This window comes from Babylonia areolata, chromosome 29 (genome assembly GCF_041734735.1).
Source record: "Babylonia areolata isolate BAREFJ2019XMU chromosome 29, ASM4173473v1, whole genome shotgun sequence".
Taxonomy (NCBI): domain Eukaryota; kingdom Metazoa; phylum Mollusca; class Gastropoda; order Neogastropoda; family Buccinidae; genus Babylonia; species Babylonia areolata.
Genome location: NC_134904.1, coordinates 4596076 through 4608936, shown reverse-complemented (window position 1 = coordinate 4608936; position 12861 = coordinate 4596076). Strand labels below are relative to the sequence as shown.

Genomic DNA, 12861 nt, shown 5'->3' with positions numbered 1-12861 from the left:
ACACACACACACACACACACACACACACACATGTATTATAAATGTTACATTTGATATAGCATGCCATGTTGCATTGATGGTGGAGGAGAGTAAGTATAGATTGACCTTTTAGAAAAGAAGAAGAAATTAAAAAAAAAAAAAATATATATATATATATATATAAAGGAAACAAAATGAAAGAGAGGGAGATCTCAGTCCTTGAAGACAGCCACTTGGGGCCACTGAATAGGGAAAGCGCCATTACGATGTTGTTACTGCTGCTATGACTCATGATTCGTTCCCTCTAGATTTAGAATTTAAGATTCTTCCTCTCTGGACTTAAAATTTAAGATTCCTCCCCTCTGGACTGGGGAATTATATCTGATCAATGCAATGAACCATCCTCTGCAATATGTATGGTATATTCTTAGACAGCAATTAAAACCTGTATGGGAGAAAAATCATGTCCAGTGCCTTTCCAAAGCCGCAGTGTTCATTGTCACTCCATTGTGTGTGGATTATTCTGTTACAGTGTTAGATGTCACATGTCAGTCATTGACATTGTGCATAGATGTTTGACTCGTGGAGCTGTGAGGGTTTTTTTGTATGTGTCAGTGTGTTGCATGAGGTGCTGTTTTTGTTGTGTACATGTGATTTAATCTGTGTGTTTGTGTGTGTGTGTGTGTGTGTGTGTGTGTGTGTGAAGGACCATGAAGTGGAGAAGATGTTTCCGCTGAGGACAGGAAGTCTTCCAGCCAGCAATGTGCAGAGTATCATCTTCCTGACACGGCCACGTCTCGAACTGATGGAGAAAATTGCACAGAACTTGCATCAGTAGGTTTCCTTCTCTGTTTTATCCTTCCTACCCCCTAACCTTTCTCTTTCCCTTTCTTTTTCTCCAGTTTGTGCAGCTGGCACATGTATCTGTCATGTAGTGTCTGTTTCCTGATAGGGACCTTGTATGGCTGAATGCCTGTCCTGTAGTGTCCATTTCCTGTGTCCGTGTGGCTGCATGTTCTGTCTCATGTCTGTTCGGCTGTGTATTTGTGTAGTGTGGCTGTATAATGTTTGTTCTTTGTCTGTGTGGTTGTATATGTCTGTTTCCCGGGTCTGTTTAGCTGTTTATCTGTCCTTTGTCTGTGTATACTTATGTTTGTCTCATGTATTGTATGTTTCATGGTCTGTAAATTGTATCTGTGTGGCTGTATATCTGTTACTTCTAGATTTGTCTGTTTTGTAATGTCCAGGAGGAAGGTAGCAGAATCAGAGAATGGTTAAGACACTCATCTGCCAATACAGTGTCCATGAGGGTCTAAGTTCGATTCCCATTCTTGCTCTTTCTCCCAAGTTAGATTGGAAATATCAAACTGAGTATCTAGTCATTCAGATGAGACGGTGAACCAAGGTTCCATGTGCAGCATGCACTTGGCGCACTGAAAAAGAACCCACAGCAACAAATGGGTTGTCCTCAGGCAAAATTCTCTAAAAGTCCACTCTGAGCATGCACTCAAGGCCTGACTAAGCACATAAGGCCATGCAGCTGGTCAGGCATTTGCCTAGCAGATGTGGTTTAGTATGTATATATCACTAAAAAAAAAAAGTCACCTGTGCTGGTCAGGCACTAGTGGCATAAAGACGTTTGAAAACAAGAGAACGCTGGCTATTAAGGAGAAGCGTGAGCGAAGGAAGCAGGGTTCAACTTCTGGAGACGTTTTCCCTTGCAACACCTGTGGGAAGTGCTGTGCATCCAGAATCGGCCTCTTCTCCCACATGAGGACACACACCGACAGATAAGCCTGCCTGCCTACTCATCCGTCGGACCGACGGGAGACTCCATCAGATATAGTTATGTCAGAAGGCAGCAACAACTCCTTGAGAAACTGAAACTGAATTGTAATGTCCATTTCCTGGTTTGTATGACTGTATACATGTCTGTCCGATGTCTGTGTGGCTGTACAGTGTATATTCTTTTGTCTGTGTGGCTGTGGCTGTTTGTTTTGTAGTGTTTGTTTCCAGGGTCTATGCAGCTGCCTGTACATATATCCATTGTCTGTTCAGTGCCTTTGCAGGCATGCATACATGTGAATTTCTGTACCTTCCGCAATGACCGAACAAAGAATTTCTGTACCTTCAGCAATGACTGAACAAAGCATTTATCAATCCCATCTGAGAACAAGACTTAAAGTGTACATCTTGTGGTCTTACTAAGTCTGATCTCTTTTTTTCTTTCTTTTATTTTTTTATACTTCATCAGTTCATGTCTCACTGAATCAGTGAATACTGAATGTGTTTTTTGTTGTTTTGTTTTTTAATTTTTTTATTTTGTGTGTGTGTGTGTGTGCAGTGAGGAGACCAAAGGCGGCTATAAAAAGGAGTTTCACTTGATATTCGTTCCCAGGAAGAGTCTTCTTTGTGAAAGAAAACTGAAGGTATGGTCTGAGAGTAAAAGTTATTTTACCTCAAGCGGGTATGCTGATAACTGTATTGTGCGTACCTATATTATAAGCTGAAGTGACTGTAGAGACATCCTGTGTATAGATAATGCGGTGCATTTGTATGCTGATGTGACTATAAATGTGTATGTGTTATCATACATAGGTACTTCAGTTGATGTGGTTGTAGACATGTTCTGTAAAGAGTTGTGATATGGTGTAGAGTTGTAAACTGATTCAGAGTTACTGAAACTTTATGGGAGTCGACCATAATACAGTTCCTGAGCCCTGTTTAGTGAGTAGGCAATAGATAACATTGTATTCATTTTCATATTGTTCATATTCATACCAATCATAGTATTGTTATCATCATTATTATAATTTTTAAGGTATTATAATAATAATAATAATATTATTATTATTATTGTTATTATTATTGTTGTTGTTGTTGTCATCATCGTCATTGGTGGTGGTGGTGGTATTATGGTGGTGTATGATTTTCGATTTATGTTCATATCTTGTTATGTACTATCCCCCCCAATATTCCTTGTGACTCCGGTACACTTGGTAATAAAGACATATTCTATTCTATTCTATTCTGTTTGATTCGATTCTATTCTATTATTATTGTTGTTATTATTTTATTATCGTTGTTATTAGTATTAGTATTATTGTTGTTGTTGTTGCTGTTGTCGTTTTTATGAGTATGATTATTATTATTTGTGTGTGTGTGTGTGTGTGTGTGGTTACTAGGAAAAAGGGGTGTATGGATCACTGACCACCGTGGACGAGTTCAACATGACCCTGATTCCCTTTGACTCTGACCTGCTGTCCATGGAGATGAATGATTGCTTCAAGGTCAGTAATTTTTTTTTTTTTTTTTTTAATTGATTATTTTTATCTGGCTTGTTTGGGGCAGCATGTTTGGCTACCGAATGGCTGCTAGAGGGAGTATATTTGGTTAGAAACTGGCTGTTTGAGGGAGTGTGGTCATTGATTAGCTGTTTTAGGGAGTGTGTTTGGTTATAGGCTTTGTTTTATTTAAGGGGCGGGGGGTGTTCGTTCGTGATTTGCTATTTAGGGTATGTGTGTGTTTCCATGTGTTGTTGTTGTTGTCATACAGGAATGCTACGTGGAGAACGACTACACCTCCGTGTGCTGTTGTCATACAGGAATGCTACGTGGAAAACGACTACGCCTCCATGTGTTGTTGTTGTCATACAGGAATGCTACATGGAGAACGACTACACCTCTGTGTGTTCTTATTGTCATACAGGAATGCTACATGGAGAATGACTTCACCTCCATGTGTTCTTGTTCTTGTTGTTGTTATACAGGAATGCTACATGGAGAATGACTACACCTCCATGTGTTGTTGTTGTTGTCATACAGGAATGCTACGTGGAGAACGACTACACGTCCATGTGTTGTTGTTGTCATACAGGAATGCTACATGGAGAACGACTACACCTCTATGTGTTCTTGTTGTCATACAGGAATGCTACGTGGAGAACAACTACACCTCTGTGTGTTGTTGTTGTCATACAGGAATGCTACATGGAGAAGGACTACACCTCTGTGTGTTCTTATTGTCATACAGGAATGCTACATGGAGAATGACTTCACCTCCATGTGTTCTTGTTGTTGTTGTTGTCATACAGGAATGCTACATGGAGAATGACTACACCTCCATGTGTTGTTGTTGTTGTCATACAGGAATGCTACATGGAGAACGACTACACCTCCATGTGTTGTTGTTGTCATACAGGAATGCTACATGGAGAACGACTACACCTCCATGTGTTGTTGTCATACAGGAATGCTACATGGAGAACGACTACACCTCTATGTGTTGTTGTTGTCATACAGGAATGCTACATGGAGAATGACTACACCTCCATGTGTTGTTGTTGTTGTCATACAGGAATGCTACATGGAGAATGACTACACCTCCATGTGTTGTTGTTGTTGTTGTCATACAGGAATGCTACATGGAGAATGACTACACCTCCATGTGTTGTTGTCATACAGGAATGCTACATGGAAAACGACTACACCTCCATGTGTTGTTGTTGTTGTTGTCATACAGGAATGCTACATGGAGAACGATTACACTTCCGTGTGTTGTTGTCATACAGGAATGCTACATGGAGAACGATTACAGTTCTGTGTGTTGTTGTTGTCATACAGGAATGCTACGTGGAGAACGACTACACCTCCATGTGTTGTTGTTGTCATACAGGAATGCTACGTGGAGAACGACTACACGTCCATGTGTTGTTGTTGTCATACAGGAATGCTACATGGAGAACGACTACACTTCTATGTGTTGTTGTCATACAGGAATGCTACGTGGAGAACGACTACACGTCCATGTACTACGCAGCACAGTCCCTGATGACGCTGCAGGCTCTGTATGGCACCATCCAGTACATCCACGGCAAAGGCGACTGCGCTAAGGTGGGGATCTGCCTCTGGTCTGTCTTTGTGCTGCGCTTTTGCTGTCAATTTGGTCCGATTGTGTACCTCACTTCCACTGTCATGTTGGTCTGTTTGTGTTCCTCACTTCCACTGTCATGTTGGTCTGTTTGTGTTCCTTACTTCCATTGTCATGTTGGTCTGTTTGTGTTCCTTACTTCCACTGTCATGTTGGTCTGTTTGTGTTCCTTACTTCCATTGTCATGTTGGTCTGTTTGTGTTCCTTACTTCCATTGTCATGTTGGTCTGTTTGTGTTACACACTTCCACTGTCATGTTGGTCTCACTTCCACCATCATGTTGGTCTGTTTGTGTTCCTTACTTCCATTGTCATGTTGGTCTGTTTGTGTTCCACACTTCCACTGTCATGTTGGTCTGTTTGTGTTCCTCACTTCCACCATCATGTTGGTCTGTTTGTGTTCCTAACTTCCATTGTCATGTTGGTCTGTTTGTGTTCCTCACTTCCACCGTCATGTTGGTCTGTTTGTGTTCCTCACTTCCATTGTCATGTTGGTCGGTTTGTGCACCTCACTTCCACCGTCATGTTGGTCTGTTTTCCGTAGTTTTGCAGTTATGTTGGTCTGTTTGTGTTCCTCACTTCCACCGTCATGTTGGTCTGTTTTCCGTACGTTTGCAGTTATGTTGGTCTGTTTGTGTTCCATACTTCCACTGTCATGTTGGTCTGTTTGTGTTCCTCACTTCCACTGTCATGTTGGTCTGTTTGTGTTCCTTACTTCCATTGTCATGTTGGTCTGTTTGTGTTCCTCACTTCCATTGTCATGTTGGTCTGTTTGTGTTCCTCACTTCCATTGTCATGTTGGTCTGTTTGTGTTCCTCACTTCCATTGTCATGTTGGTCTGTTTGTGTTCCTCACTTCCGTTGTCATGTTGGTCTGTTTGTGTTTCTTACTTCCACCGTCATGTTGGTCTGTGTTCCCCACTTCCACTGTGATGTTGGTCTGTTTGTGTTCCTCACCTCCACTGTCATGTTGGTCTGTTTGTGTTCCTCACCTCCACTGTCATGTTGGTCTGTTTGTGTTCCTCACTTCCACTGTCATGTTGGTCTGTTTGTGTTTCTCACTTCCATTGTCATGTTGGTTTGTTTGTGTTCCTTACTTCCACTGTCATGTTGGTCTGTTTGTGTTCCTTACTTCCATTGTAATGTTGGTCTGTTTGTGTTCCTCACTTCCACTGTCATGTTGGTCTGTTTGTGTTCCTCACTTCCACCGTCATGTTGGTCTGTTTGTGTTCCTCACTTCCACTGTCATGTTGGTCTGTTTGTGTTCCTCACTTCCACTGTCATGTTGGTCTGTTTGTGTTCCTCACTTCCACCGTCATGTTGGTCTGTTTGTGTTCCTCACTTCCACTGTCATGTTGGTCTGTTTGTGTTCCTTACTTGCTGTCATGTTAGTCTGTGTTCCGTACTTCTGCAGTTATGTTGGTCTGTTTGTGTTCCATACTTCCACTGTCATGTTGGTCTCACTTCCATTGTCATGTTGGCCTGTTTGTGTTCCTCACTTCCGTTGTCATCAGTCATGATGTTCTATTTGTGTTTCTCACCTCCATTGTCATGTTGCTCTCACTTCCACCATCATGTTGGTCTGTTTGTGTTCCTTACTTCCACTGTCATGTTCACCCAAATTAAACGAACAGGCAAATCAACGCACATATAAGATTGCAAGAAAATAAACAAAGACAGATAATAAGAGGTGGACTTAAAAAGAATCCTGGTAAGAATTGACTTAAATGGGATTAGAAAAGCAACATATCGAACAAACTGCAGGTTCTTCTTCAGGCCAGGATAATGTGATGTGATAATGTGACTCTGTGTGTGTGTGTGTGTGTGTGTGTGTGTGTGTGCAGCAAGTGGTGCACATCATGCGGCGTATGAAGGATGAGATGGGGGGCCGGGAGCCACAGGTGGTGCCACAGATCGACAGCCTGCTGATCGTGGACCGTAACGTGGACCTGCTCACGCCCCTCCTCTCGCAGCTCACCTATGAGGGCCTCATCGATGAGGTGTTTGGCATCAACAACAGTGAGTTGCTTTAAAAAAAAAAAAAAAAATGATGATGATAATGATAATAAAAAAATCAGTGAGTTGCTTCGTGTTGCGTTGCATTTGCATCCTTTTTTAAATGCTGTTGTCACAACTAGATTTTTCTGTTTGAAATATTTTGGGGGGCTGCTGTCATCCCCTGAGAGAGAGAGAGAGGGACTCTCTTTTTATTGTATTGCATTGTATCAGTTTTTTTTGTCGCAACTAGATTTCTCTGTTTGAAATTCAGGATGCTCTCCCCTGGTAGAGAGGGAGTCACATGTTTTGTATTGCATTGTATCACATTTTTTGTCATGGCGAGAATTTTCTCTGTTTGAAATATATTTGGGAGCTGCTGTCATCCCCTGGGAAAGGGGGGTGGGGGGGGGTTCAGTTTGTATTGTGTTGCTTTGTTACCACTTTTTTTCTTGGTCACATACTAGATTCTCTGTTTGAAATTCAGGATGCTCTAACCTGGGAGAGAGGGAGTCACTTTGTATTGTATTGTATTGCATTGTAGCTTCTTTTTTTGTTGTTGTTGTTGTCACAACCAGAATTAGAATTTTCTCCATTTGAAATACTTTGTGGGCTGCTGTCATCCCTGGGAGAGAGGGAGTCACTTTGTATTGTATTGTATTGTAGCTGCTGCTGCTTCTTTTTTTTTTTTTTTTTTTGTGTTACAACCAGAATTAGAATTTTCTCTATTTGAAATACTTTTGGGTCTGCTGTCATCCCTGGGAGAGAGGGAGTCACATGTTTTGTATTGCATTGTATCACATTTTTTGTCATGGCTAGAATTTTCTCTGTTTGAAATATATTTGGGGCTGCTGTCATCCCCTGTGAGAGGGGGGAGGGGGGGGGGGGGGTCAGTTTGTATTGTGTTGCTTTGTTATCACTTTTTTTGGGGGGTCACATACTAGATTCTCTGTTTGAAATTCAGGATGCTCTAACCTGGGAGAGAGGGAGTCACATTGTATTGTATTAACAGCATTGTAGCTTTTTTTTTTTTTTTGTCACAAGCAGAATTAGAATTTTCTCCATTTGAAATACTTTTGGGGCTGCTGTCATCCCTGGGAGAGAGGGAGTCACTTTTTATTGTATTGCATTGTATCAGTTTTTTTTGTCACAACTAGATTTCTCTGTTTGAAAGTCGGGCTGCTCTCCCCTGGTAGAGAGGGAGTCACATGTTTTGTATTGCATTGTATCACATTTTTTGTCATGGCTAGAATTTTCTCTGAAATATATTTGGGGCTGCTGTCATCCCCTGGGAGAGGGGGGGGGTGGGGGGGGGGGTCAGTTTGTATTGTGTTGCTTTGTTATCACTTTTTTGGGGGGTCACATACTAGATTCTCTGTTTGAAATTCAGGATGCTCTACCCTGGGAGAGAGGGAGTCACTTTGTATTGTATTGTATTGCATTGTAGCTGCTTCTTTTTTTTGTTGTTGTTGTTGTTGTCACAACCAGAATTAGAATTTTCTCTATTTGAAATACTTTTGGGTCTGCTGTCATCCCTGGGAGAGAGGGGGTCACTTTGTATTGTATTGTATTGCATTGTAGCTGCTGCTGCTGCTTTTTTTTTTGCTTTTTTTCTTTTTTTTTTTTGTTACAACCAGAATTAGAATTTTCTCTATTTGAAATACTTTTGGGTCTGCTGTCATCCCTGGGAGAGAGGGGGTCACTTTTTATTGTATTGCATTGTATCAGTTTTTTTTCGTCACAACTAGATTTCTCTTTTTGAAATTTCGGGCTGCTCTTCCCTTGTGGAGGGAGTCATCACAGGGCAGCACCACCCATTAACTCATTCTGCTCCAGGTACGAGATAATTCGTACCGTGATAACTTCCTCTGTGGACCAGGTAGGAGTGTTGGTGTACCAACGCACTTTTCTAATTTCGTTCATTCTTGCTTGGTACAGTTGGCATTCCAAACTGGACCGTTTACTGATTCTGGAAGTGTGAAAACTAAGCTTTGTTTGACGGATTAAAACAACAATTTTCCATCGATTTTGGCTGTTTTAGTGAACCACCATGTTTTTTTCTCATGGAGTGCTGGTCCAGGGGAGTTGTAGCAGACAGGTAGCTGTGGGGTAGAATGAGTTAAATGAATTTTATTTCTGTCTGCAAGTGTATGTATTTTACTATTGAAGTGGATTTTTCTACAGAATTTAGCCAGGGACATCCCTTTTGTTGCAGTGAGTTCTTTTTATGTGTGGTTAGTGCATACTGCACACTGGACCCTGGTTTATCATTTTATCAGCATCAGCACCCAGACCACCGTTCAGAATCTAGTGGAGGGGAGATTAAAACTACATTTTGTCCTTCAAGGTCTGAAAAAGTCTTGGAATTCTAATGAAAGCCTTGACAAGTGCCATTCAACAAAGAGCGTAACTCTCTCCGGACGATGGAACGCTATAGCGTTCCTGATGTAAGGCGCAGTTCTGGATGATGGAATGCTATAGCGGTTTTGACAATTAAAAGATTTTCCTCATGAGGTAGCATAACAATCGCAGCTACACTGGGCATTGCGAACGTGTCAAGGGTCAAATGGAAAGTTTCATCATGAGATTCCGTAACAACACAATCGCCAGTGAGCGATTGACTTCAGCGCCCCACATGACAAGCTGATCTGCATATGTATCGAAAATGGCATTGCAGGCGATACAAGTGGAAATTTTTTTAATAAAATAGATCATGCTTTTGCTGCTGCTGAAGTGATTGAAATACTTCAAACTGAAGGTTCCGACATGGACGAGGATGATGAAGACGTTGAATAAAGTATCTGCAGGAAGAAGGCACTGACAGTGACTCACATTTGTAGGGCATTGAAGAGGGAGGGAGGTGGGCCTACACGTCAAGTACAGTGAGTTTCATTTAGTTACTTAATGTTTTGTATTTGTTTTTGTGATTTTTTTTTCCTAACCCTAACAAATGGGCCGTCTGTAAGGAAAAGCGAGGTAGAAAACCAGCCGTCCCGAGTGAGTTAATGCATTCAGAAACTAAACAATCGACAAAGGAAAGAGTGGTGAAAATTGATACCGACATATCTGCAGATCGCTTCTTCAGTGGTGTTGTGGACAAAAATTTTGATCCAGTTTGGCTTGTGTTTTGTACGGAAAAATTTTTCAGTTTGATCAGGAAAAAAATTTAGAGAATGCAGTTTTGTTTGTTGTTTGTATGTTGTTTTTTTGGGAGGAGGAGGGGGGGGGGGTTGTTTTGTTTGTTACATCTGTGGTAATCCTGGTAAGATGTCACTTTATATTCTCCCTGACGGGCGCAATAGCCGAGTGGTTAAAGCGTTGGACTGTCAATCTGAGGGTCCCGGGTTCGAATCACGGTGACGGCGCCTGGTGGGTAAAGGGTGGAGATTTTTACGATCCCCCAGGTCAACATATGTGCAGACCTGCTAGTGCCTGAACCCCCTTCGTGTGTATATGCAAGCATAAGATCAAATACGCACGTTAAAGATCCTGTAATCCATGTCAGCGTTCGGTGGGTTATGGAAACAAGAACATACCCAGCATGCACACCCCTGAAAACGGAGTATGGCTGCCTATATGGCGGGGTAAAAACGGTCATACACGTGGAAGCCCACTCGTGTGCATACGAGTGAACGCAGAAGAAGAAGAAGAAGAAGAAGAAGAATATTCTCCCTTTTCCTTGCTGACCTATGAGGCTTCATGGGTGTAATTTTTGGCATTTCGCTTTCTTTTCCTTTGGACTGTCCTTTGAAACCTCCCTCACTGAGAAATGGAGAATGTGAAAAAGAGCCGGCAGGTATCTTCAGCTGAGGACGGGTGTTTTTGCAGCCAGCATCAAGCTCCCGGTGGACAAAGTTGGGGCGGGGGGCTCACAAGACAGCGGGGCGGAGGCCAAGAAGGTGGTCCTCAACTCTGCCGACACCCTGTACGCTGAGCTGAGAGACAAAAACTTCAACGCCGTGGGCAGCATCGTCAGCAAGAAGGCAAAGCACATCACTGCCGAGTTTGATGTGAGTTGGTACTGACCTGATGTTATTTTTTGGTGTGTTATTTTAGTAGTTCATGTTACTAGCTGTGCAGTGGTGATGTCAGGAATGATGTGGGATTGTAAGGAATAATTCAAAACGTGTTTAATGAAATGATCGATTGTCAACAGTTAACTTAGATGTGTAATATGAGATTGATAACAGTGATGTCAGACGTGTTTTTTGTGTAATGTAGACTTATCAGGAATGATGTGTAATGTGTGGATTGTCAGGAATGATGTGAGGTGTGCAGTGTGGGATTATCGGGAATGAATGTCAGCTGTAGGATTGAAAGGAATGATTGATGTCAGCTGCGTAATGTGGGATTGACAGGAATGATAGATGTCTGCTGTGTTGTGTGTCATGTGAGATTGACAGGAATGATAGATGTCTGCTGTGTTGTGTGTTGTGTGTCATGTGGGATTGACAGGAATGATAGATGTCTGCTGTGTTGTGTGTCATGTGGGATTGACAGGAATGATAGATGTCTGCTGTTTTGTGTGTTGTGTGTCATGTGGGATTGACAGGAATGGTAGATGTCTGCTGTGTTGTGTGTCATGTGAGATTGACAGGAATGATAGATGTCTGCTGTGTTGTGTGTCATGTGGGATTGACAGGAATGATAGATGTCTGCTGTGTTGTGTGTCATGTGGGATTGACAGGAATGATAGATGTCTGCTGTGTTGTGTGTCATGTGAGATTGACAGGAATGATAGATGTCTGCTGTGTTGTGTGTCATGTGGGATTGACAGGAATGATAGATGTCTGCTGTGTTGTGTGTCATGTGGGATTGACAGGAATGATTTGTTAAGCCATGTAATATGGGATTGTCATGAATGAATGATGTCATCTGACTGTGTCCTGTGGGATTGTCAGGAATGAATGATGTCATCTGACTGTGTCATGTGGGATTGTCAGGAATGATTGATGTCAGCTGTGTCATGTGGGATTGTCATGAAAGAATGATGTCAGCTGTGTCATGTGGGATTGTCATGAAAGAATGATGTCATCTGACTGTGTTGTGTGGGATTGTCATGAAAGAATGATGTCATCTGACTGTGTTGTGTGGGATTGTTATGAAAGAATGATGTCATCTGACTGTGTTGTGTGGGATTGTTATGAAAGAATGATGTCATCTGACTGTGTCATGTGGGATTGTTATGAAAGAATGATGTCATCTGACTGTGTCGTGTGGGATTGTCATGAAAGAATGATGTCATCTGACTGTGTTGTGTGGGATTGTCATGAAAGAATGATGTCATCTGACTGTGTTGTGTGGGATTGTCATGAATGATTGATGTCATCTGTGTCGTGTGGGATTGTCATGAATGATTGATGTCAGCTGTGTCGTGTGGGATTGTCATGAATGATTGATGTCAGCTGTGTCGTGTGGGATTGTCATGAAAGAATGATGTCATCTGACTGTGTTGTGTGGGATTGTCATGAAAGAATGATGTCATCTGACTGTGTTGTGTGGGATTGTCATGAAAGAATGATGTCATCTGACTGTGTCCTGTGGGATTGTCAGGAATGAATGATGTCATCTGTGTCATGTGGGATTGTCATGAATGAATGATGTCATCTGACTGTGTCATGTGGGATTGTCAGGAATGATTGATGTCAGCTGTGTCATGTGGGATTGTCATGAAAGAATGTCATCTGACTGTGTTGTGTGGGATTGTCATGAAAGAATGTCATCTGACTGTGTCGTGTGGGATTGTCATGAAAGAATGTCATCTGACTGTGTTGTGTGGGATTGTCATGAAAGAATGTCATCTGATTGTGTCATGTGGGATTGTCATGAAAGAATGTCATCTGTGTTGTGTGGGATTGTCATGAAAGAATGATGTCATCTGACTGTGTCATGTGGGATTGTCATGAAAGAATGTCATCTGACTGTGTTGTGTGGGATTGTCAGGAATGATTGATGTCAGC

At 41.9% G+C, this 12861-nt stretch overlaps 1 protein-coding gene across 1 annotated transcript in view; it reads left to right on the top strand.

The window, feature by feature from the left end:
• Nucleotides 1-12861, top strand: part of LOC143274703 (vacuolar protein sorting-associated protein 33A-like) — a 32227-nt gene that overhangs the window by 1751 nt on the left and 17615 nt on the right. Inside the window, exons 3-8 of the mRNA XM_076578600.1 lie at nt 686-813; nt 2324-2408; nt 3165-3269; nt 4755-4871; nt 6751-6925; nt 10730-10911. Of these exons, the coding sequence (XP_076434715.1) occupies nt 686-813; nt 2324-2408; nt 3165-3269; nt 4755-4871; nt 6751-6925; nt 10730-10911 (792 nt within the window). The remainder of the gene's footprint in view (nt 1-685; nt 814-2323; nt 2409-3164; nt 3270-4754; nt 4872-6750; nt 6926-10729; nt 10912-12861) is intronic.